This window comes from Narcine bancroftii, chromosome 2, assembly GCF_036971445.1.
Source record: "Narcine bancroftii isolate sNarBan1 chromosome 2, sNarBan1.hap1, whole genome shotgun sequence".
NCBI classification, from domain to species: Eukaryota; Metazoa; Chordata; class Chondrichthyes; order Torpediniformes; family Narcinidae; genus Narcine; species Narcine bancroftii.
Window position 1 is genome coordinate 228,452,999 of NC_091470.1, and position 24,896 is coordinate 228,477,894.

The 24,896-nt window shown below is 42.7% G+C and overlaps 1 protein-coding gene across 3 annotated transcripts in view; it reads left to right on the forward strand.

Moving 5' to 3' along the window:
- Positions 1-24,896, forward strand: part of grhl2b (grainyhead-like transcription factor 2b) — a 580,987-nt gene that overhangs the window by 386,386 nt on the left and 169,705 nt on the right. For 2 of the 3 annotated variants that reach the window (XM_069920440.1, XM_069920441.1), the window contains exon 1: positions 16,862-17,264. The exons of the other annotated variant lie outside the window; for it this stretch is intronic. In XM_069920440.1, coding sequence (XP_069776541.1) covers positions 17,245-17,264 — 20 coding nt within the window. In that variant the 5' untranslated portion in view covers positions 16,862-17,244. Of the gene's footprint in view, positions 1-16,861; positions 17,265-24,896 lie in introns of those variants that run through there. 3 annotated transcript variants of the gene reach the window in all.

The following is a 24,896-nucleotide window of genomic DNA, read 5'->3' on the forward strand; positions in this document are numbered from 1 at the left end:
ATATGGCGAGCTCTCCACCGGCCACCGTGACAGAGGTGCACCAAAGAAAAGGTACAAGGACTGCCTAAAGAAATCTCTTGGTGCCTGCCACATTGACCACCGCCAGTGGGCTGATAACACCTCAAACCGTGCATCTTGGCGCCTCACAGTTTGGCGGGCAGCAACCTCCTTTGAAGAAGACCGCAGAGCCCACCTCACTGACAAAAGGCAAAGGAGGAAAAACCCAACACCCAACCCCAACCAACCAATTTTCCCTTGCAACCGCTGCAATCGTGTCTGCCTGTCCCGCATCGGACTTGTCAGCCACAAGCGAGCCTGCAGCTGACGTGGACTTTTTACCCCCCTCCATAAATCTTCGTCCGCGAAGCCAAGCCAAAGAAGAAAGAAAGAATTAAGACTAATAAACTTTAGTGTTTTATCAATACCATTTTTCACACAAATATTGTATTGTGGTAGTGTGTGCGCAAGCGCAGCGAGAAGAACTGAGACACCAGGCTGTGAGCTTGTCTGACATTCATGTGAAGAGTGGGCGCATGATGTTGGCAGCTGTGGAGTTAAACCTGTTGTAAAGGTTCACCAGTCCTTTCAGGGTCGTTAGCCTGGCGTCGGATAGCCTTCACTTTGTGAGGTAAAGGAGTGGTGCCGTCCTTGGTGATCCTGTGGCCAAAGAAATCAATTTTATCGATGCCGAACTGGCACTTCACCTGGTTAATGTTTAGGCCATATTCGGCTAGCCAGTCAAAAAGTTGGTGGAGGTGGGAGAATTGCTCCTCGTGTATCTTGCTCACGACCAGGATATCACCCACGTAGATAAAGAGGAACTGTAAGTCTCTGCTGACAGCGTCCATGAGGCGCTGGAAAGTCTGGGCTGTGTCCTTTAGGCCAAATGGCATGCTGAGAAACAAAGAGGCCAAAGGGGGTGATGATAGCAGTCTTCTTGATGCCTTCTGGGTGAACTGGGATCTGGTGAAATCCCCGGATCAGGTCAACCTTGGAAAAGATGCGTGCACCATGGAGGTTTGCTGCAAAATCCTGTATGTGAGGGATTGGGTAACAGACGGGTGTTGTCGCATCATTGAGGCACCTGTCATCTCCTCAGGGTCTCCAGCTGCCATTGGACGGGCTCCAAGTGGAGGGAGAGGTCCATGGACTGTCAGACCAGTCGATGAAACTGAGTTCCTCCATGTGCTTAAACTCTTCCTTGGTGAGGTTGAGCTTGTTGGGAACCAGACGGCAGGCTCTGAAATGTATGGGTGGGCTTGTGGTGCTGGACACTGTGCTTTGGGATGGCGATGAACTGGGGACGCACAATGGAGGGATAGCTGGCAAGGAGGCGGCTGTATTGGCTGTGTGAAGTCTCCACAGAGGCAAGCTGGGTGGCTGGCTCATTGGAGGGGTCCTGTCTGGAAGGTCTCTGCATGGACCAATTGCCTGTCCTGGAGGTCTACTAGTAGACAGTGTGTCCGCAAGAAATCTGCTCCGATAAGTGACTTATCCACGGATGCCAGTATGAATAACCAATTGAAAGTGGTCTTGCTGAAACAAACAGAGATGTGCCTTTTGCTGAAAGTTTTAATAGTGGTGTTCTTGGCTGCGAGCAAGGAGGGGCCGTGGGGTCTTGTGTGTGCTCGAATGACATAGGGGGAATGATGTTTATCTCCGCAACCCACATCCACGAGGAATGTGCAGCCTGAGATCCTGTCCCACATGTGGAGTAGCCTCCGTGACCACTAATGGTGGCTGGCCCTGTTGTTTCCCTGAAACGAGCATGGTTGGTGGCCCCTGTGAGCTCCTGCACCCCACCATTGATGGTAGAAGCACCACTTTGGGTCGGGCTTCTCTGTTCATGGGTGGGGCGGTTCTGACTTATATGTTGGGCTGGTCTTGGGCACTGGTTTGGTCGGCAGCTTTGTAACGCAGTTGACTGTCCTTGCGGGCTCACATTTGGAGCAGTAAAGGATGTCTGCCAATGCTGCGACTTTACGTGGATTACTGAAGTCCGCGTCAGCCAGCAGCAGCTTAATGTCTGGGTATTTGCTCGAGGAACGGCTGCTTGAACTTGAGGCAGGGCTTGTGTCCCTCTGCCAGGGTGAGCATCCCGTCCATGAGAGTGGACAGTGTCCTGTCCCCAAGGATGTCCAGATGGAGGAGCCTGGCAGCCCTTTCTCATTTTGAAAGCCCATAAGATTTTATGAGGATGGTCTTTAGAGCCATGTATTTACCTTCCTCTGGCAGTGACTGGATGAGATCATCGACTCATATGGGAGCCTCCTGGTTCAGCGGGCTGACGACGTGGAAGTATTTTGTCAAATCCGAGGTAATCTGTTTGATCTTGAACTGGGCCTCTGCTTGGCTGAACCAAGTGCAGGGCCTGTTCATCCAGAATGTGGGCAGCTTTAACGCAATGGTGTCTACAGCTGATGGGTCCACTGTGTCAAGTCTTCAGAATGTGGAAACTCATCGGGGTCACCAGTGCAGTAGTGTGTGCACAAATGCAGTGAAAAGAACTGAGACAGCAGGCTGTGAGCTGATTAAGCTCACAGTTCGAGTTTCATGCTGCAGCCTTTAAGGCCCTCTGGTGCTTGATCCTTACATCCGGAACTCACGTCATGCTGACGTAAGCGCGTATGCATACTTCCGGTGTGTACCAGAAGAGAAGGACCCACGATGCCATTTTTGTCATAGCTGGTCCACTGACCACGCATAACAAGCGGAACCAGTTTACCATTACAAATATGTGCGCCATCACAGTATAACAATAATATCTTCCCCATTTTCTAAATATTGCATAACATTTCCCTATTAAAAGACATTTCCAACACATACATTTCCCCTTTATGAAACACACACGTCCCCGGCTCTGACAGTGACAACAGTACCCGGAAGTCCGTGATAAAAACCCGCAGGTTCTTCCAAAGAAGAAGAAACCTTCCCTTTGGCACCATCTTCTAAAATTGCTCCTCCTGGTGCCATCTCCCCCCCCACCCCAAGTCAGAGACCCCACCTTGCTGCTTTCCTTACCACCTTTCTGTCTTTTCAGAGCTCTCCATATAAACCAATGTTTTTTTTTCTTTTAACAGTGAAAACAAGATGGCTCAGTACTATTAGTATAAATAAAAAGATGCGCCTTTCAGTTAGTCTTGTTTTGAAATAGTCTTTTCAGCCCTTTCAGCTGGTCACTTTAATCCTTTCATAACTTAAAAATTCTTCCACTTCTTTATTCTTGAAAATTCATAAATTACCTCCTCAGTGTTGCTGGATAAATCATTCAATATTAAACATTTTTAGATTGCAGTTGTCTCTTTACCTCATCAAATTCTTTCTTTGTTTGACCAAGGCAGGGCTGAAGTCCTGGAAAAATATTACTTTTATATTGTCCACCACTAATAGGCCATTTTAAAAATATTCATATGCTGCTCCCATGATTGCATCTCTCTCATGGTAACTTAATAGTCTTACCAGGACTGGTCGTGATCGCTGTTTGCTGGTTCTTCTGGGTCTGAGAGTCCAGTGAGCCCTTTCAATTTGCAGCTTTGCATTTAATTTATTTTGTCCCAGCATTTGTGGGATCCATGTTTCAAAGAAACTCACCGCATCTTCTCCCTTTATTCCTTCTCTCAGTCCAATAATTCTTACATTGTTACGTCTGCTAAAATTTTCTATATGGTCGATCTTGTCCATCAGTCCTTTCTTTTCTGAGTCCCATATTTTTGCTTTTTCTTCCAGTGCCTTCAGCTTGTCTTTTATCCAGCTCAGTCTCTGAATGAGTCATCCGTTCATTTAAGTCTTCCACAACTTCTTTAATTTCCGTTACCTTCTCTGATACATCTCTCAGCGTTGATTTTTTACTCTTAAAATGACTGCATAGAGTTTCCATTATGTTCAGGATAGTGGCTATATCTTGGACCGACTCCCCAGCTCTACTAGCTTCAGCCGGTTCCAAGCCCCCTGCTGAGTCACTCCTCATCAGGCTTCCATTCAATGTTCTTGGCTGAGCTGTAACTTCAATTTTTGTTTTTGGTTGCCTTGGTCATTTAGCATCAGTTTTAGCCATTTTTGATGATAAAATTCTGGTTTTTGAGCTTTTAAATCATCTTTTTAATACTTTTTGTGGAGAGTTCTTTCAAAGCACTTGCTCAGCTCATTAGCATGACCACACCCCTTTCCCCCTCTTCTTTCACTATTTTATTTATTAAGAAATGTGGTTTGTAGAAATGTTTGCATTGCAACGTTGCCGTAAAACAATGGATTTTGTGACATGTTCATAACAATAAATTCTGATCCTGATTCTGAAATTTTGATTTGGATGTCCACCCTCCTGTGCCATGACAGGTACCAATAACAGCTGGACTGATATAGTGTTCCATTATCTCTTTCAAGTGGTTCCAAAATACGACCAATAGCAAAAATCCATTGAAATCCGAAAGTCTGCAGATGCTGAGACTATAGTAAAAACACACTGGAGGAACTCAGCCGGTATCGCAGGGTCCATAGGAGGTCAAGATGTATTAATGATGTTTTCGGGCCTAAGCTCTTCTTCAAAGTATAAGCAAATGCAGGCAAAGATATTAATTAAAGACAAAAGAGAAAGGGGGATGAATGGAAGGGGGATGAATGGAAGGGGGAGATGTCCAGACCAATAAAAGGTATTAATTGGATATGATAAGAGGAGAGTTGAGAATTGATCTTGATTCTATGAAAGGAGACAGAGGGAAAAGAGAAGAGAGACAAAACTAGAGGGGAGGAGATGGGAAGAAGAAGGGAGGTTTCGTAACAGAAACCAGAGAAATTGATGTGGATGCCATCTGGTTGGAGGGTGCCCAGATGGAAGATGAGGTGCTGTTCCTCCAGTTTGCAGGTGGTCTCAGTCTGGCAGTCCATGAAGCCATAGACAGACATGTCAGCAAGGAAATAGGGTGGAGAATTGAAATGGGTGATCACTGGGAGATCCACACTATTGCGGCGGATGGAGCCAAGGTTCTCAACGAAGCAATCTCCCAGTCTGCATCCAGTCTCTTCGATGTAGAGGAGACCACAACAGGGAGCACCAAATGCAGATTCACAAGTGAGATGTTCCTTCACTTGGAAGGACTCTTTTGGGTCCTGAATAGTGGTGAGTGAGGAGGTGTTGGCACAGTGGTCACAGCAATCGGTGTCAAATGTCAGGTCACTCATCTGAGTGCTACTGGTACCATGTAACCCAGTACTACCTGTTGCATGCTCAGGTGGTTGGCGACTAAACCAGCTTCCCCATCAGGCTTGTCTGTTGTAGAGGGTGGCTAGACACCCTGCAGGATGAAAAACAAGACCTGTCAAAGGGCGGACGAACCCTCTCGAAGGATCAACGGCCATCTAGCAAACACATGCCGTGAAGTGCAGAAAGGGCATCCCTTGCATCGAAGCTTGGTTTGGCCATTCACTGAAACAGAAATTCCCTCAGCCGTATTGGACCTCACCATGCTGCTGGATCTGGGAGGGAATGTCGAGAGGGTGGGTCTGGACTTGTGCGATGCCCTACTCACCTAAATCCATTCACACACGTTGTTCCTTTATGAGGAATGGGGTATCCTCATGTCAAACCCCACAAAGTGACTGAAAGGAACCATCATCATCCTATGGGATGGATAGCCAGAAGAAGAAAAAGGTGTCAAGGTCCCAACAGAAGGCAGAGAAGGGGGAGAGGGGAAGATGTGTCTGGTGTCAACAATCCCTTACAATGCCTTGTACACAACTTGTCAAGTCGCAGATAGAGTATGCACCCTTAAGTCGAACATAATTTGCCCCTCCCTGCTGAAAAAGAACCAGGACAGATAAAAATGATCAGGAAATCTAGAGCTAATTAGTTGCAAATGCAAGACATTCTTGTATTGGAAGCCCCAGTATGCCTTGAGGGTAAAGAATCTGCAGAGGCACCGAAGACGGAGGTCCATTCCATTTGACATGACAATGAGTTGGGAAATAAAAAACGCTCAGGAGATCTTCAGATATCACTATATAATACTACTTTTATGCGCCTTTTGTTTGTCTTGTAAAGTATTTTAATGGTTGCATGGAGCTAGAAAATGGCGTCAATTAGAATAATTACCAGCCTATTTCTAGCGATTGTTCTGAGCTCCAGGTGTGTGGGAATGGATTGTTACACCTCAGGCTATCACTGCTACTCCGACTTTTTCACCTTTTGCCCTTTTATTGAGATGCTTGATAATCTTGATAATGAGCCATATTGTACAATGTATAATAAGCATCAAAATTCCTACTTGCCGCTGAACGCATTAAGTTAAAATTAAAAATATAAATACAATGCGGACTTCGAGACGACCAGGAATGATCATCCTCCACAACACATTATATATAATAGCTGAGCAGTGGAGAGCATCAAGTTATATTGGAGTCCACTTTAGAAATGACCCATCCTGGACACATAACCTGCAATGTTATGTGCTGTAAGTCTAAATTTAAATTTAAAAAATAACATCTCCTTACTTGTCTGGAAGGCACAACAGTGACTGCACTTCCTTAGAAGGCGGAGGCGAGCAAGGTTACCTGGCAGCATTCTGTCATCTTTCAACAGGAGCTCCATTGAGAGCATCCTGGCTGGCTATGTTTTTTTATACAGCCACAATTCCAGAAATTTATCCCCAAAATTCCAGAATGCAGTCTATGTAAAAGGATCGGAGCGGAAATAGTTTTACATCGAGCACAACCAGCGGGTGTTTATTGCTGCCTTAGTCGGAAATCTGGGACTTAAATGTGGTAATAACCAGCATATTTGTAATGACTGGAACCGTGGTGATTATATGGCATTCAACAGGTTTTGCGTAAGATGTACATTAAATCAGTAGATTAGTTTTCAATTTTAATGATCTGACTCTCTGGATTTATCAGTCTCTGACGCTTGCCATAACAGGCACATCACATGTAGGTTCTCCGTCACCGTCGATATTGACACAGTGGCGTCCCACATCCAGTCTACATAAATACCGCAACTGAGGTATTCAGTCTAAACTCATGGTGAAAACCGGAATTTTGGAGTTTTGGTCGTTCCTGTGCGAACGGCCACTCCGGAAGTTAAGTGTGAAAAATGACGACAGGAAAAAACTTAGTTCTATGTAAAAAGTATCACCATCTAGTACAGAAGCTGCAAATTATTGGACTATATAAAAGTGGCAGAGAGGATCTGTGAGGTGACCCTCTCCACACACCACCACCTCCCCACCCCTGCATCGATGTGATTTATCAGGATTGTTGTTAAAGAGAGCTCACAAAATCTGGAAGGACTCCAATCAGCCCGAACACAGCATCTTCCAGCTACTCCCATCTGGAAAGAGATAAAGCAGTATTAGACCCAGATCCTCCAGGCTGAGGAACAGCTTCTTCCCACAAGCAGTGAGTCTGCTGAACTGCTAAAACAACTCTTAGACCCTACTACTTATTACAAATGTTTATCTTTAATATATGACATGTATATAGGTTCTGTGTATACATATTATTTGTTGAGAATTTTTTTTATCTATGTACTGTCCATCTATTTTACCTTCTATTTCTCTGTGCAGAGCTTGGTCTTCTTCTTCCTCTTCTTCTGTGTCTGTACCTGTGTTTGTGTCTTCTTCTTCTCTTCCTTGTATCTGTCTCTTCTGACTTTCTTGTTGAGTTGCTTGCCTCATTTTGCTGGGCTTCTACTTGCTTGGCTTCTTGCTGTTGGTCCTCTTCTTCTGGGCGAGTCATCTGTTGGGCCTCCTGTTCCTGTTCTTCTTTCCTATCACTTTCCTCTTCTTTCAGCTGAGAGCCCTGGTGTCGGGCATCCCTCAGCTGGTCGCGCTGTGTTTATTCGCTCCTCAGCTGGGCCCCCCTTCCGTCGGTGTTCTTTTTCCTGAGTGTGCGCACTGTGCATGCATGACTCCTCTTTTGTTTTTGTTTGACTCAGAGAGCCATTTTTGCAGTCCAGCGGTCAGGAAGTCACGACTCTGCGGGGTCATCACCAACCTTTGGGAATGGGTTCTTTTCTCCACGACGGCTCCCTGTTTCTTCATGCAGGTAAGGCCTTCTCCTTTCTCTTCCGGCGTCTTTTCTCTTTTTTTTAATCATTGTTTTTACTTTGTCCTTCTTGGGTGCCATTTTCTTTCTTTTCTCCACAACTTTATATTTTATTATGTTTTGTGTTTCTTGAACTTTGTATTTTCTTTACTTTATTTCTTCTTTTCTGGAGAGGGCTGGTATTCTCTTACCGGCCACTATTCCATCACGTGACTCCTCCAAGTATTATTTGTTGTATGAGTGTTTGTACTGTTTTGCACCATGAACCGGAGAATGTTGATTCGTTGGGTAGCACTGGTACAAATGGATGATAAGAACTTGAACAAGATACCATATAAAAGGTTCACTCAATAGGTGTCTGGAGAGAGGGTGGCAATGTTACAGTCTCAAAGTCTAGGCCATGTGGAACTGCAGTAAAAATAAATTTGATCACTCAGAAGGAGTGAACCTTTGCATTTCTCTGCCAGATTGATTTCATTGATTTCCTAATGTATTCTGAATACAAGAACGGCATAGTTAGCATAGCAGTTAGCACAATGCCATTACAGAGCCAGGCATTGGGACTTGGGTTTGAATCCCACTCTGCCTGTAAGGAGTTTGTATGTTCTCCCCATCTCTGCGTGGGTTTTCCCTGGGGACTTTGGTTTCCTCCCACATTCAAAATGTACTGGGAGGTTAAGATAAATTGGGCGGCACAGGCTTGTGGGCTAAAAGGGCCTGTTACTGTGCTGTATGTCTACATTAAAAAAATTATGAGAGTTTGTTGGCATATATACACGAGAACAATGTACAGATGTACTAAAATCTTTGCTGCAGCCACACAGGTATAATAAATACCAACCACAATATGTCATGAGACAAGAAAGAGAAAATAAACATTAAAGGATAGATCAATTTTTACAGTTGTAGATGGTGCAGACAGATCTTTTGATGGTCCTAGAGTAGTTTATGGTTAGGAACCAAACAGCTGTACAAAAAAAACCATTCTTGAACTTAGATTTGCTGAACAGGCTTTGAATCATTCCAGCTGAAATTTGCAGGAGGAGCCTGCTGGATCCCTTTTTGAGTCAGCACCTCATCCTCAATGGACAAGAGGTTGGTGCCCGTGATGGACTTGGCTAGGTTTGCCTCCCCTCTACCTTCTATGCACTCGTTTCCAAACCAGGTTGTCGTGCAGCCAGTCAGTATGCTTTTCACAATACACCTGCAGGTGATATTATTTTGTCAATGTATGACATTATCTTGGACTCCTTAGAAAGTACAGATGCATATGTGCCTTCTTCATGATAAGTTGGATCCAGGAAAGATCTTCTCTGATATGTGGACCCCCAGGAATTTGAAGATAATAACCCTCTCCACTGTCAATGCATGGCCCCTTGGCCTTCCCTTCTTAAGGTCCTCAGTAAGCTGCTTGGTGTTACTTGGGAGCAAGATTGTTGTTATGACCCCACACGACGAGATTCTTGATTGTCATCCAATATTCTGATGCATCATTATTTGCTTAGTCAACAGCAGTGGTGTTGTTAGCAAATTTAAATAGCAGCTTGGCAATTGTGAGTGTGGAGGGAATAGAGCAGGGAACCAAGCATGCAACTTTGAGGTGCCCCTGCTTTGATGGCCAATGAGGAAGAGGTGACGTTTCTAATCAGCACTGATTGGGGTCTGTTGAAGAGGAAATCAAAGAATCATTAAGAGGTGAAATCAGAGAATACCAAAAGAATCGAGGATTATGGGGAAATGGCAAGGAAATCATTTTGCGGTACACCAGCCTTGATTTTGTTAAAAGCCAAGAAGGGCTCGATAGCTGAGTCCAACACTTATCTTTCATATAAGTCACTAGTTTGGAATCTGGCAGAACCAATCAATTCTGGTTGTGAGTACTAAATTCAGGAACCACAAACTGCAGAAGCTGGAATATGGAGTGATTCAAGACAAAGCTGGAGAAGAATCTAGAGAAGCTGATATTGTTGTACATGAAACAGAGGAATTTGAGAGGGGATTTGAAAGAGGTATTTAAAATTATGAACAGCATAACCCTTGGATAGATGGGTACCCATTGGGCAACATGGACGTGGTGGGATGAATGCTATTTCCATACTTGCATGGGTCTCAATAGAGGGAAACTTCTGTATTTAAATAAGACTTTTTCCCATTGGTGGTAGGATTGTGGAATTAAGCAAGAAAAGAAACTGCAGAGAACTGAGACACAGAAAATGCTGCAAATTCAGCCAGAATCTTGTGGAAAGTAGACACAGTTGACATTGTGGAGCCACTTCAGCATGAAGCTGATCAGCAAAATAACCAAAAGTGATGCAAGGAAAAATGAATTGATGTCAGAATGGCACTCCATTGTCAGAGGTATTGGTGCAGGTAGATGACTGTAGTGTTCAAATATCTGAAAGTATTTACAGGGCCATGAAGAAAGGCTGAGGATTGATTTTACTAATGGCTTATATGAACTGAGTGGGGCATGCTAATTCTGTAAATATTCAAAATGCTATGCAGTGCCGTATCTAAGGTATGCTACTGAACAGTTTCCATTAAAGTCAGACAAGCCATCCCTTGAGCAGAATTTTGGGGCACTTACGCCTGTGCATCAATGTTGCTGCTGCTAAACTGTTCAAATTCTGGAGAAGTGACATGTTGGTACCATGGGAATGGGAGTAAATGGAGACATGGAGACAGGACTCTGGAGCGCAGATCTGGCTGTGAGGCCTGGACCAGTCCAGCCATGTCGATTGACGACCCCAGCTTGAGTGGCTCCAGGACCACGTTTATGAGGTATCCAGCCTGAGCAAGCCCGAGTGATTCGAGGAGCTGAAGAACCATGATGACGAGCTGCAAGGAGCTTGTCATCCTGTGCTTCCTCAATAACACACATGTCAAAGACTGCCTGTCTGTCTTGCTGGTCTTTAGGAGCAGGTACCCTGAGCATCCAAGAATTTAGGCAGACTCTGCGATCTTGCTCTGCTGAATGTAGAAAGGGAAGAAACTGAAAAAAAAGGACTTTGATCACACTGTAGACCAACTTGCATCTGTGAAAGCAAGGAAGATGGAATTATAATGTTCATGCAGTGCCATAATTTTTGAATTAAAAGATTAATGAGCTCGACTTGTATTTGAGCTGATATTATGGTAAAATTATCTAAAAGATGGGTGTCAGATGTTTTGATAGGGGCGCAATTTCAGTGATTGCCATAGGTGCTATTTTCTGTAGATAAGGTTTCTGAGAAATAAGGTTGTTGTTATAAAGGTGGACTGAGCCCTAATGATGTTAAAATTGTCACAACTCTACATCAGTGAACCAACTCAGTAAAGAACAATGAAGAGCTTGTTTACATAGAGGGTGGGTAACTTGCAAATAATTGCTGCGGAAACCAGGGGAACTAGAAAGTGACAGCAAATTCGCTAACACACTGGTGGCTGGAGATCTGGTCTGAAAAATTAATCTCTATTTGGGGTTTTCCAGATTTTGTCATTGACAATGTCTTTTCTGAGATTGCTCATGGCAGTGTCCTAGCAAAACAGGAGGGTTTTCTAAAATCCATGTTTGTGTTGAGAAGGCTCTCATGGAAATGGCATGAATTTTCTTTTCATTTCATTGAATCACTCATGATAATGTATCCCAGGAAGATGCTAACATCTTCACAGGGTGTACAAAATTATCAGAGGTTGATCATTAATAATTCATCTGGAATTTCTAGAAAATGTATGTTTGAAGCTGTTAAATAATAAACAGAACCACATTCAGTGACTGCTGTTTATTGGATCTTGCTAAACACTTGAACAATAACGCGTCTGTGGCAATGATCTGGTAACCAAATAAAGACCTGTTAGGATTATCAGGACCTTTTGATTTTAAGCTTTACAGAGGCTAATTAAAAGCTATATGTTATCCTCAAAAGTATCTTTTACTCCCACCCACCTAATCATTTTTCATCTTATCTGATAAAAGGTGCAGAGTTTGCAAAAGTTGCTTATTCTGCCTGCTACTGTACCTGCCTATCCATTTCCTGCAATACTGATGTGAATATCATAAAGAATGCTCTTTATGATACCCATAGTTGGAGGATAGTGGATATGAATCAAAGGTTGAATCTTGCTTTTCTATTTATTATAATGTCACCAGGATATGGTGAAAAGCTTTGTTTGGTGCGCTATCTGAGCGAGTCAACCCATATGTAATTACATTAAGTACAGCAATAATAAACCAAAAGTGCAGAGAATTACATTACTAGGACAAAGTGCAGGTTATAGAGAAAAGCTGAATGGTCCACCAACAACTACCTTGCACTCAATGTCACCAAAACCAAGGAGTTGATTGTTGACTTCAGGAAGGGAAATCCAGAAGTGTACAATCCAGTGATCTTTGGGGGTATCAGAGGTGAAAACAGTGAGCAAATTTAATTTATTGGGAGTCACTATCTCGGAGGATCTTTCCTGGACAGAACACACTAATGCCATTGTGATGAAAGGACATCATCGCCTCTATTTCTTTAGGAGTTTGTGGAGGTTTGGTATGACATTGGAAACCCCGGCAAATTTCTACAGATGTGTAGTGAAAGTGTGCTGACTGGCTGCATCATGGTTTGGCAGTGGGGGAGAGAAGAGTCTTGAGACTGAGGGGTGGAAACCAGGGTCAGCACTAGAATGTATGTTAGAGTGGGGCATTAGTGTGTGAAAGGGGGGGCTTGTTCAGCAGAGGGGAATGCTAGCCATGACCTACCTGTAGGTGCTGGCAGGAATGTACCCATTGATGGGGGTGCTAAATGGGAGCTACCTATCACTAACACCATCCACCCCTCTGATATGGGACATGAGAACACTCCTTTTATTGCGTCAAGGGTCACGAGATGGTACTGATGCTTGATGCACGCTAGTGATGCGGTCGGTCGGGGGCAGATGGAGAGTTGAGTCAACCAAGACACATGACGTGGGAGGGACTAGGGGCAGGTCTGACGGCCAGGGATGGCCGTTACTATATGGGGGGACACAACACCTTATTTGATGGGGGAAATCCTGCGGATGCCCCCCGGCGCCAACCATGGTGGAAACAGAGGGCTGATGGGCCAGATTGAGGAGGGGATAGGGAGAGTAGTCCAAAGGAGAACCCAGCTAGATGGGTGTGTGGATAATGGTCAAATGAAATGGGAAAGATAAACAAAAGGGAATGAGAACCTAGGTGGAATGGCACCAGCAGGTCGGTGTCAAAAAAACCCTGCCCACCAACAAAAGTGGCAAAATATATGTAGGGATTGTATGACTAATACTATCAGTGTAGATTAGTTCAATACTATTTTTTATATCAATTAAATTTTAGACCACAGAAAATGACCTACACCCAATCTGGAGCTCTCCTTACCCCTCCAACCCATGTACCTATCCAAACTTTCCTTAAAGGTCAAAATGAAGCCCTCATTCGCCACATCAACCAGCAGCTCATTGCACACTCTGTGTGAATGTCTCCCTAATGTTCTCTTTAAACTTTTACCTCTATCAAATTCCCCCTTAATCTTCTACACTTCAAGGAATAAAGTCCTAACCTGTTTAACCTTTCCCTGTAACAGTTCATGTGATATATATATATATATATATATATATATATATATACACATACATCTGAATGCTGGGAGTGGAAAAGGAACACTGGGGGAGATGGGTTAACTAAATTCAAAAGTTCACAGTTAGCGTAGCTGTTATCACAACGCTGCTACAGCGCCAGTGACCAGGGTTCAAATCTGGTGCTGTCTGTAAGGAATTTGTACATTCTCAAAGCTAAAAACAACAAAATTCTTGAATTGCCAAGTCAGTCACCCGATCCAAATCCAATTGACCATGTGCTGAAGAGAAAACTTAAAGGACAAATCCCTAAAACAGGCAGGAGCTGAAGATGGGTGCAGAAGAGGCATGGCAGAGCATCACCAGAGAAGATACTCAGCACCTGGTGATGTCTTTGAATCTCAGACTTCAAGCAGTCATTGCCTGCAAGGGATATGCAACAAAGTACTAATCATGACTACTTTAATATACATTATCTTTGCTATGTCCCAAATATTATGGTGCCCTGAAATGAGAAGTCTATGTATAAAAAATGCTGCAATTTCTACATGGTCAAATCAAAATGTACACAAATAATCTTGAACAAAATCTGGAATGTGCACTTTAATCACATAGGAATTGATTATGAATTTAACACTGTTAAACACAGGGGCAAATAAAGGGGAAAAAAAAAGCATCTGTCCCAAACATGATGGAGGGCACTGTGCATATTTGGATGTTTTGACTATGGATGACTGCTACACGCCTTTATTAGTGAGTTTATTAGTGAGTCCACGCTGCTGAAGATCCAGCTGTGCTGGGTGGGTCACGTCTCCAGAATGGAGGACCATCGCCTTCCCAAGATCATGTTATATGGCGAGCTCTCCACTGGCCACCGTGACAGAGGTGCACCAAAGAAAAGGTACAAGGACTGCCTAAAGAAATCTCTTGGTGCCTGCCACATTGACCACCGCCAGTGGGCTGATATCGCCTCAAACTGTGCATCTTGGCGCCTCAGTTCGGTGGGCAGCAACCTCCTTTGAAGAAGACCGCAGAGCCCACCTCACTGACAAAAGGCAAAGGAGGAAAAACCCAACACCCAACCCCAACCAACCAATTTTCCCCTGCAACCGTGTCTGCCTGTCCCGCATCGGACTTGTCAGCCACAAACGAGCCTGCAGCTGATGTGGACATTTACCCCCTCCATAAATCTTCGTCCGCGAAGCCAAGCCAAAGAAAGAAGAAAGCCAAAGAGAATATGAATTCTTTCCTGTATATTCATTTTTTTAGTTACCTACTTGTTATTGCATTAATTCCATGCAATATAACATATTTGAACTTTGGCAAAACTATGTTTATAATATATAGCCTTGCAAGATTGTTTGCTTCATTGTAATTCAAATGATGGGTCAATCTATAAGAGTTCAGCTCTTTATGGATTCAGGGTATTGCATTGTTCATAATGAATATTAATTGGCTTCTGCTTTTTCACTTGTGACACATTCTGCACTGGAAAGAAAAGAGGAATTGCTGGAGACATCATGATTCAACAATTTCCCAAGAGGAACAGTTAAGTTAACATGTTTGAGATAAACTTTGAATAAAGCAGAACTTTTCTTCCTTTTCAGATACACAAGTCACACCCCTATTGCCAGTTTGTTCACTTTACAAATGTAGCTTGACCAGCTCAATATTTTAAGCTTTTTCCATTGGTATTTTATAAAATATTGTCCAACGTCCACATCACATCATCCTACTTCCTCTCAAAATTTCAATCCTGTTAATCTCATGCTCTTCCTTGATCTCAGCTTTCCCCTGAAGAAAATCAATTTCTGCTCCCACTTCTCAAGGTGTTTCATCACCCTGACTCCTTGAGGCCCAGGCTCAAGACTAAAGATACAATGGTCATTGGAAATTCTAAAGCCTTGATGAGCTTGACACTTGAGCCTTGCTCTCAGGGTTTTCTCATAGCTGTCGCAACACTTCCCCTCTCTCAACATTAAAAATTCCAACTCTTGTTTGAATCTGCCTTTGCTTTCTTTGTTGGACCATAATCCATATTCAAAAATGTTTCCTCACTAAGATTCAGTATGCTGGAATTTTAGCCAAAAGACTCTGTTCCATATGGAAGCATTAAACATGAATGCCGTGTACTTTAGTCTTTAAGTAAATCGGTCTTTACAGATGCTGCCATACCAACTGCAGAGCGTTCCATTTATTCCTAATACTACTGAACTTCAAGTCAAAATAACTATTTCTCAGTGGGATTATTTAGGCAGCGATCTGGAAAGCAACCTTGGCTGCTTTTTTGCCCCCTCCTTTTTTAAAAAAAATCTCAAGACACTAATGTGAATTATTTCCTTTGCTCCCACCAACTGGTGATTTGGATCTAAAATTAAGTGTGGTTTTGGTTTGTGCAGTTACCCACAGATCCAATTCTGGTCTGGATGAAGGCTTATATAATACAATCGTGTCAACTTGATTTGTATTTGAATTTCACTTTATAATGCTCTTAGAAAGTGGAAATAGCAAGAGAAGCCTCATAAATTTTAAGTTTCCAATCAGCATCGATGTTAGTTTGTATCAGAATAATGGGTGCTCTCCTGGGGAGTAAATACAAAGCAGTAATCTAATCAAGTGTTATAAAACATGAAAGCAAACTAGTGGTTAATAACTTGTCATCTGATCCCTGAGATTAGATTACAGTACTCAACTCCTCCACCTTGCTGTCTCCTGGAAGTATATACTATAAACTTGATGGAATGGTTTTTTTTATTCAGTTTTGATTCCATTCCAGTAACAGGTGTTGGAGCAGATGGTGATTGACAGTGTATCTCCTGAAGCCGATATGTGGAGTGAATGGGCAATTGTAATCCCAATACAGTTTGCACGGTCGCCATAACAGTTCTATGACAAGATGCAATGTCACTTTTCCGCCCAAGGTAACCCATTTCACCCCAGTTCCTTCAGGAAGCAGTTGGATTTTGTTTTGCTCTCTGCCCCAAGAGGGTCTCCATTGCCGGTCCTCCGGTTGCTTGACTTCATCTTATTCCCGCTGCTTTCGGCCACGTTCCTCAACAATACCTGCTCTGCAGACGCACTCCAAACAGTGCACCCACCTCCGGCCGGCCGCCTTCATTTTGGTGGCCGCAAGGTTAGGCGCAGCACCTCTCGCTCGGCGTTCCCTCCATTCGTTGAAGATGGGCGGACCCACGCACCTTTTGATCCAGTCACTTACCTGATTTCCACGGGCTGGTACCGCCCTCAGGAATCGGAAAGCGCGCAGTCTGCGAAAAGCACAACTTTTTTTTTTACATGCAGTACCCAGTTCAAAACTCTATTTACCCCTAACACCCCCCCCCCCCCCAAACCACTTTTCTTTGGAGCATCCCCCACCCCTGTCATTGATCACTGTGCACACGTTCCCACAGTCTGATCATTGTTTCCACCTGTTGGGGGGGGGGTGGGGGAAGAAATTGTGTCTCCCTCCCTACTGGGCAGCCCCCGTCAATCTCATGTAGTCCAGGTGAATCGAAGGGGTTGTTCTCATCCCACCGGTTCTGCAACAGAGAAGAGGAATTACCTGTAGTCCGGGTTCTGCAGTTCGACCACACCGCACCGACTTGAAAGTCCAGTTCCGCAAAAAGAGACGCCGGGGAGAGCTGGAGGAACATGACACAGGAGATGGACAAGTAAGTGAACCTACTGGTTCTGTCTTTATCCGCTGCTCTGTCTTTTAATGGTCTTCTCTTCCCCCACCCAACTCGACAAACCGGTGTCTTTATCCGCACATCTCAGTCTGGTTAACCTTTTTTGCCATGATTTCCCCTCCCCTCCCCACCCCACCCCGTCCTTTGTTAACACCGAACTTTTCACCTTTTTTGAAAGAAGTTAGTAGTGGGACGACGTGCTGGTGTTTTGGCAGATTCACCAGTTCTTTTCATCGGCCATTTTTTTTGGAGGTGTGGGGGGGGGTCCGAACTTTTAAAACAAATGAACATTGTGCTGGTTGGGAGATTCCCCCTCCCCTCCCTCGGTGCTGGGGGGAGTGAAGGGTGTTAGGAGCCCATGCTCTCGTGTTATGCTGGGTTCCGCTGGGCCGTTGTTGGACCTGAACCAGGTGTTCGCCTCCCCGGGCCCGTACGCCGGAGCCCTGGACAACTGCAGCACCACGGGTGCTGGTGGGGAGAGGGACACGATGTTTATTACCCCCCGCGCCCCCTCTCTCCAAACTCGACCTCGAATTCTGAATGGAAGGTGTGCTAATTAAAGGCGGACGATTCCTGCACGCACTCTCGCCCATATTGTGCAAAGGAAATTGCAAACTCTTTATTTCCTGAACGGGCAACACTCCCACCCCAATCCAGAGGAAACCGACGGTCTTTCGGCCGGATGGGACATCTCTCTCCAATCACGTTCATCAGGGCGACATCTCGTCAGAACCAACTCATCGCAGCCACATCAATATCCAACCGTGGATATTTTGTGCATTGATGTTTAAGGAACACATTGGGTTGGATTCCCATTTGGGGAGGTGGGAATCTTTTATAATTTCCAACACGAAACGCTACTGGTCGGTGGACAAGCGTGAAGAATCCCAGCAGCAGACGAGCACTAGGCAGACTCTTCCGTCCAAAGCAAAGCCCTGTTTCGCTGAACACATCCAGCAGGAGGACTTTCCACGAAGTGCAAGCAGAACCAGTACCAACCTGCTACTTCCCCTTGTAGATGTATTTATTTTGGAAGGGGGAGGGGTTGTGAGAGCAGGTAGTCCTTTTGTCAGTGGCTGTTGTGTTGCTATCCCACATTTTAAATACAATGAGAGAGACTCGAAGCAATCTGTGGAAAGGTTTGACAAGCCGAGTTACCGTGCTTGACACAGTGCTGTTACAAAGTAGCAATAACTAGACTGTCTGATTCATTCGGCCTCTTTCTCCAGAAATGCTGTCTGACCTGGGGGGTATTTTCAACATTTTATTTTGCCTCAGAATTGACATTTTACCAATAATCTAAAAACAAATCACTGGAAATCTAAAGTAAAAGTTTACTGTGCTGGGCATATTCACAGCCATCAGTGGGAGAGGAACAGATTTAATATTTTTTTCATTTACAACACGGTAGAAGCAGATTCTGGCCATTTAAGCCCATGCCACCCAATGTTTAAGGAGAACATTTGGGATGGAGAGATTCTTGAGAAATATGTGTAATTTGTTTCATTATTGCTAAAACAAATGTAAAGTATTTCCTCTTCCCCCCCACCCTCCCATGTTTTTACTGACATAGCCAGGTATGAGTATTGCAGCGTTATGTGTTTTTAATAATACAATTGCAGGTAATGACAATGGATAGCTGGGTATAATTCATCAATCATCATTGAATCTTTATTTGTACACATATTGTGTTTTAATAATTGTCTCAACAACCAAGCCACTGTGCACCAGAGAATTTGGAGAAAAATGGTAAACATGAACTTCATTTGGACAATTGCTTAATCAAATAAATTGCTTAATCACTTCCATTCCTGTCAAAGGCCCTTGAAAAAGTTGTTCTTAGCCAATTATTGCCCTACCTACACCAAAATAACATATCGGAAAGATTCCAGTCAGGTTATAAGGCCCACCATAGCACAGAGGTGGCCCTCCTAAGAGTATACAATGACCTGCTCCTCACCACTGATCTGGAGAGCTCTGCCATTCTAATTCTCCTGGACCTCAGTGAAGCATTTGATACAGTGAATCACGCTATTTTATAGATCACCTCCAGCAGAGGGTCACTGTCGATGGCAAGACCCTAAATTGGTCTAAATCTTAGTGATAGGACTTTCTCAGTCAACATGGGCAAATTTTCATCTTCCTGCTACCCTTTTCTGTGGGGTCCTACAAGGGTCTATTCTGGGCCCCATTCTCTTCTCCTTGTACATGCTTCCCCTCGGCCATATGATCCAAAACCATGGCATCTCCTTTGACTGCCATGCTGATGACACCAAGCTCAATCTCCCCTGAAGCCCAATGAACAAGCAAAGATAATCAGCAACTGTCTGGAGGACATAAAGTGCTGGATGGCTCAAAGCATCTGCAGCTAAACAAAGGCAAATCTGAGATCATCCTATTTACCCTTCTTTCCCCCCCCCCCCCCCCCCCCCCAACTCCACCAAAAGTATTTCCAGTACTCTTGGTAACTTATCCACCCTCATCAAACCACACATCAGATCCCTTGGTGTGATATTCGATCCCACCTTCAAGTTTGTCAATGCAGTAGGTAAAAGCTCTTTCCAGCTCCGCACTTTAGCAAAATCAAATCATTCCTGTCACTGAAAGATCTCAAAGTCATCCACACCTTCATTTTCTCCTGTTTAGACAACTCTTCATGTATGGGAATTAATCATCATTATTCCATCTGCAACTTGTGCAGAATGCTTCAGCAAGGCTCCTGACAGGAGCCAAGAAGAGGGACCATGTCACCCCTATTCTGGCTGCCAGTACAGCTTAGAATAGATTTAAAAGTTTTTCAATTTGTTTACAAAGTCCTTAATGGACTAACCCCCTCTTACATTACCGATCTCCTAACGCTCAACTCCACTTCAAGATCACTCAAATCGGCCAATTTAGGGGGCTTGGTTGTTCCGTGCTCAAATCGCAAAGTCAGGGGAGATCACGCTTTTGCTATTGCAGCTCCCAAACTGTGGAACAGTATTCCTCCCTCCATCAAATCAGCCCCTTCCTTTAACTCTGTTAAATCCAGGGTTGAAGTTGCATTTTTACTGGCAAGCATTTTGAGGTGATTGTTGATTGTTACTGTGTTGCATGTCCACTTCTAAACCTTAGGTACCCATTTTATACTGCACTTTAAATAGCTGCTTAAGTTAAGATGTGATTTGTGATCTGTACAGTGAAGCCAAGCCAAAGAAAAGAATATAAATAAAACTAAATGACATTGGTGTAGAGGGAAGTGGGTTGTGATGAAAGGCAACTAAATACGGTTTCAGGATTAACCAGTGAATGTTAATCAAACAAAGAGCAAAAGCTGGAATTTGACAGTGCAACACAGACACAAAATGTTGACTGTTTTCCCATTTGACAAATACTGACCTGTTGAGTTTTACCTGCATTTCCTGTTAGTTGGCCAATATGGGTTGCTCCTGGGAGAAGTTTTTTTCTATATGTAAAAGTGTGAGTTAAAGAAATTATATAACCCTATAAGTGGGCATAGAAATTGTGCCCAGGATTAAAACTGAAATTTTCCTCTTTCCCAAACCCCAGCCCTGATTCATTTTTAAAAATCCATCCTGTTCCTGGGTAAACTTGAATATCAGAACTGCAGCAACACCTGATGCATATTTGAATGATTATCCCTTTTCTGGAAATGGATAATGAAAAATCCTAGAAATTGTAAATGACCGCAGTCACTGGAAATCAGGAATAAAAATAGAAAATGATGGGGATGCTCCATATTGATGGAAAGAGAAAGAGTTAATGTTTCAGGTCAATGACTAAAATCAGAATTGGAAAATTATTTTTTGGCAACTTGAAATCGTGTTTTGTATGGGTTTTGTAAAGGTTTCCAAATAAACATTCAATACTGTTCTACATGAAAGCCAAACATCAGATCAAGATTACGGGCTCTGATGGCTCAGTGGTTAGAGCACTGATCTTGTCAATGAGGGGTTGTGAGTTTGTGCCTTGCTGGGGCCTTGTTTCTGTGAGGGGCATTTGACCAAGTGGGGACTCTGTCTTTCTTATGGTGGACAAAGTTTAAAAAAAAATTATTCACATTACATTCTAAATGTAGTATTACATGACAATAATGGAAATTTTTACCTTGAGAACTAAAATTCAGTGTAGATGAAGAATGGGAGACCTGTTTGGCCACTGTTTTTACTTTAACTAGAAACTCAATACAACTAGATAAGGTTTACAGATGATACATTAGGCAGATCTGTAATGTCAGGCAAGTAGTTTGGATGTTACAGAATGTCTTGAAATTGGGAAATGGTGAATGAATTTAATTTGATAGTTGTAACGTATTGTACATGGACATGTAATGACTGATGTGCATGTTTGAGAGGAGAACTCTGAGCTCGAGTGGACTGAATACCAAAAATGCTCAGTGAGTGGGGAGTGGCAGTCAACAAAGCTAACAATATCTTGGAGTACATAATCAGTAGAGTAGACTTTATCATCCATGCAGTAAATAATGAGTACAGTGTTTACATTTTTATCATAAAGACAAAAAGGGGTCATTTAAGTGGTGCTGACTACAGAAAAGTGCCAGGAGACCTGACTGATTTTTAAAAAGGAAAAGAGCTAGGATGATTCAATAGATGTAAGCAGAGTGATAATTAATTTGCAGATTTGTTTTCCATATTATTTTAAATCCCAATGAATGAGGAAATGGAATATCAGTTTATTATTGTACAAAAGCAAAATTGGCACTAACTTAGGAAGTCACGTTAGTTTCATTGTGGACCAGGTTCCCAGAGGTAAAACCCCTAGATTTTTTTTTTTGGGGGGGAAGGAAATGTATGGGAGTGATATCAGAAGGACCTTGGGATAATTCTGAGCAGGTGATGAGGTTATTGAAGATCCTTGCCATAATTGTACCATGAGATTATATTCTTTGGCCTGTGATGAGAATATGAGCTAACAGTTTTTGGATCTCCTGGAGTCCAATTCTTTTTTTTTATTTTGAAAAAAGAATAATAACTCTAATCTTTCTCTTTCCTGTCCAATAACCTTTGACTTTGTTGGTGTATGTTACCATGAGTGCTAGTCATGTTAATCTCCCAATAATTGGGAGCTTTTAATTGCATATAAAGTTGAACCCCAGAGCTTAGAAATGAGGCAGTCAATTTTTTTTTCATTAGTCTACTGTCTTCTTTCTTTGGCTTGGCTTCGCGGACGAAGATTTATGGAGGGGGTAAAAAGTCCACGTCAGCTGCAGGCTCGTTTGTGGCTGACAAGTCCGATGCGGGACAGGCAGACACGGTTGCAGCGGAAAATTGGTTGGTTGGGGTTGGGTGTTGGGTTTTTCCTTTGCCTACTGTGACCCTATATTAAATGGCTAGTTAGGTGATGAGCTAAACGTCACAGACCAGGAATGTGACTAGTGACATTCTCACCTGGAGATTGGTCAAGGTATTGTCAGTCAATGCAGAATGTAGCATGGATTGTAGCTTATTTAATGATGGAGGAGCCTGTGGAAATTTAAATTGAGATGCTTTTGAAGGGGAATGTTAAACTATCACACATGTGTATTCTTAGACATTTATAGTGTGTTCAGTGACTGGGATGGGATGCCCTTTAAGTACAACCATGCACTCACTACCTATGCACAGATCAATCCAGGGCCTTTGAGAAGAATTTCATCAGGGAGTGCAAAATTTCTTTCGGGACCCCTTCCCTTCTCTCCATTAGTCATCCTGTTTTTATCCAATATGATTTTATGCCTGTAAGGCCAAAAATGGTAGGGAAGATGAGTGAGGGGTGGAATGGATTTTCTGCATTTGAGGCCTTGTGCTCCTATACTCCCGCCATGATAAATGTAAGTAAAATGGAAGGATCAAAGAGAAGAAAATGCATTTGTTATCAACATCTTTTGATTATGCTACAATACAGATAAGGAGAGAATTCACATTGAAACATCATTTTATATTGTAATGCAGATCAGAACATCAGAAGACAATTAGTGAGAAGAAAAAAAGGTAGATAGGTTTAGTGTTTACTTTTTTAAAAATAAACTTTCCTGGCATTTTTCGTGAAAAATTTTGAATCACAGCATGAAAATTAATTGTTCTAGCAATGTTTGATTCAATGCTTAGCTTGGCCAAATCCACAAGATGTTCCTGAGACATTGTAGACCTTGAAAAATTCTTAATCATGAGTTTGCTAAATGACCTCTCTGCAGAAGCTACTGTTGCTGGAATTGTTAATAGTATTCTTCAGCTAACACAAACATTTTAAAACCAGTCACCAAGTCTATATTCTGTTAACAAGCTCATGGACTTTAATTGTGCATTTCCAAAATTTGCTTTATGTACTGAGGGTAAATGTGGCATTTCTCTTCACATCACTTTCAGTCATGATGAGATCTTTCCACAAGAAATCACATTTTTCTGCCAACTGCTTAACAGCATTGAAGTGGACAGTTAATCCTTCTGTAACAATGTCTACCAAAACTTAAAGCACACACATTTTGACGTAGGTCTCTTCTGGTGTTTCATCTGTCGTTCATTTCGTTCAAGTTAACATCCGGTGTGCTGTCATCTTGTGACCATGCCCCTTTGTGCCTAATTTCACCACACCCAATGGAGAGTTTTATTTCTATCTTTAGGTTTGATGCAACAAATTTGGCTTCATTCCACATGGATTTCCAGTTGTTTCAAAGTTTTATCAGATTTGTGAGGAGAGTTTCCATATTTGCTACTTCAACATCCAGTGTGGCATCTCAAGCTTGAATGACCTTGTTCCAAATATCAATGTTAGCTAAAAATGTTGTACCACACAGCTGATGTGAACATATTAAATTTAGTTCTAGGAAGTCTTCCAGTGCTAATTTAATGCCAGGCAAGTGAGCTACAAAAGGCTTTATGCATTCAACATGATCTGACCATCCTGTTTCAGACATACCATCAAGAGAATAACCAATACAGTTTTGTGGTAATTTCCACCACTTGGGATTAGAACTGAGTAGGTGGGAAACAGTTTGAATTGTTCTGGAAAAGGTTATTGCTTCAGGTATGCATTCAGTAGCATCCAGACAAGTTGAGTGTGTGACAAGTGCAAGGTGAAAATATTGCTGTTGAGCATTGTACTTTTTTAATACATACATTTTATTTAATATAAAACCACGTAGCAAACATATCACAATATTTCAAACTAAATCCAAGTGCGTGGTATTTTATTTAAAAAAAAAGAAAATCAAAAGAAAGAAAAACCTCCTATAAATCCCCCCAATGCCATCCCCCTACAAACCTTTTTGGGGGGGGGGGGGGAAAGTGGGGCAAAAAAAACCACAACAGGAGTACTTCCCTTCTGATACTTTTAAACATCGTTTAAATCCTTAGAGAGACCTATAAGAGAAAGGGAATGTTTGAGATGTATTACAATTTTTAATACCCACAGTTCAAAAATATGGGCTCCATATTTCACAAAATATGATATTTATCTCTTAAATTGTGTAATTTTCTCAAGTGGAATACAACTCCAAACTTCTGCCTGCCATCTATCCATTCCCAAATCAATATCCAGCTTCCAAGTTGTAACAATACATTTTCTAGCTATTGCCAAGGCAAATTTTTACTTGATACATATTCAGTTTTAATTTGG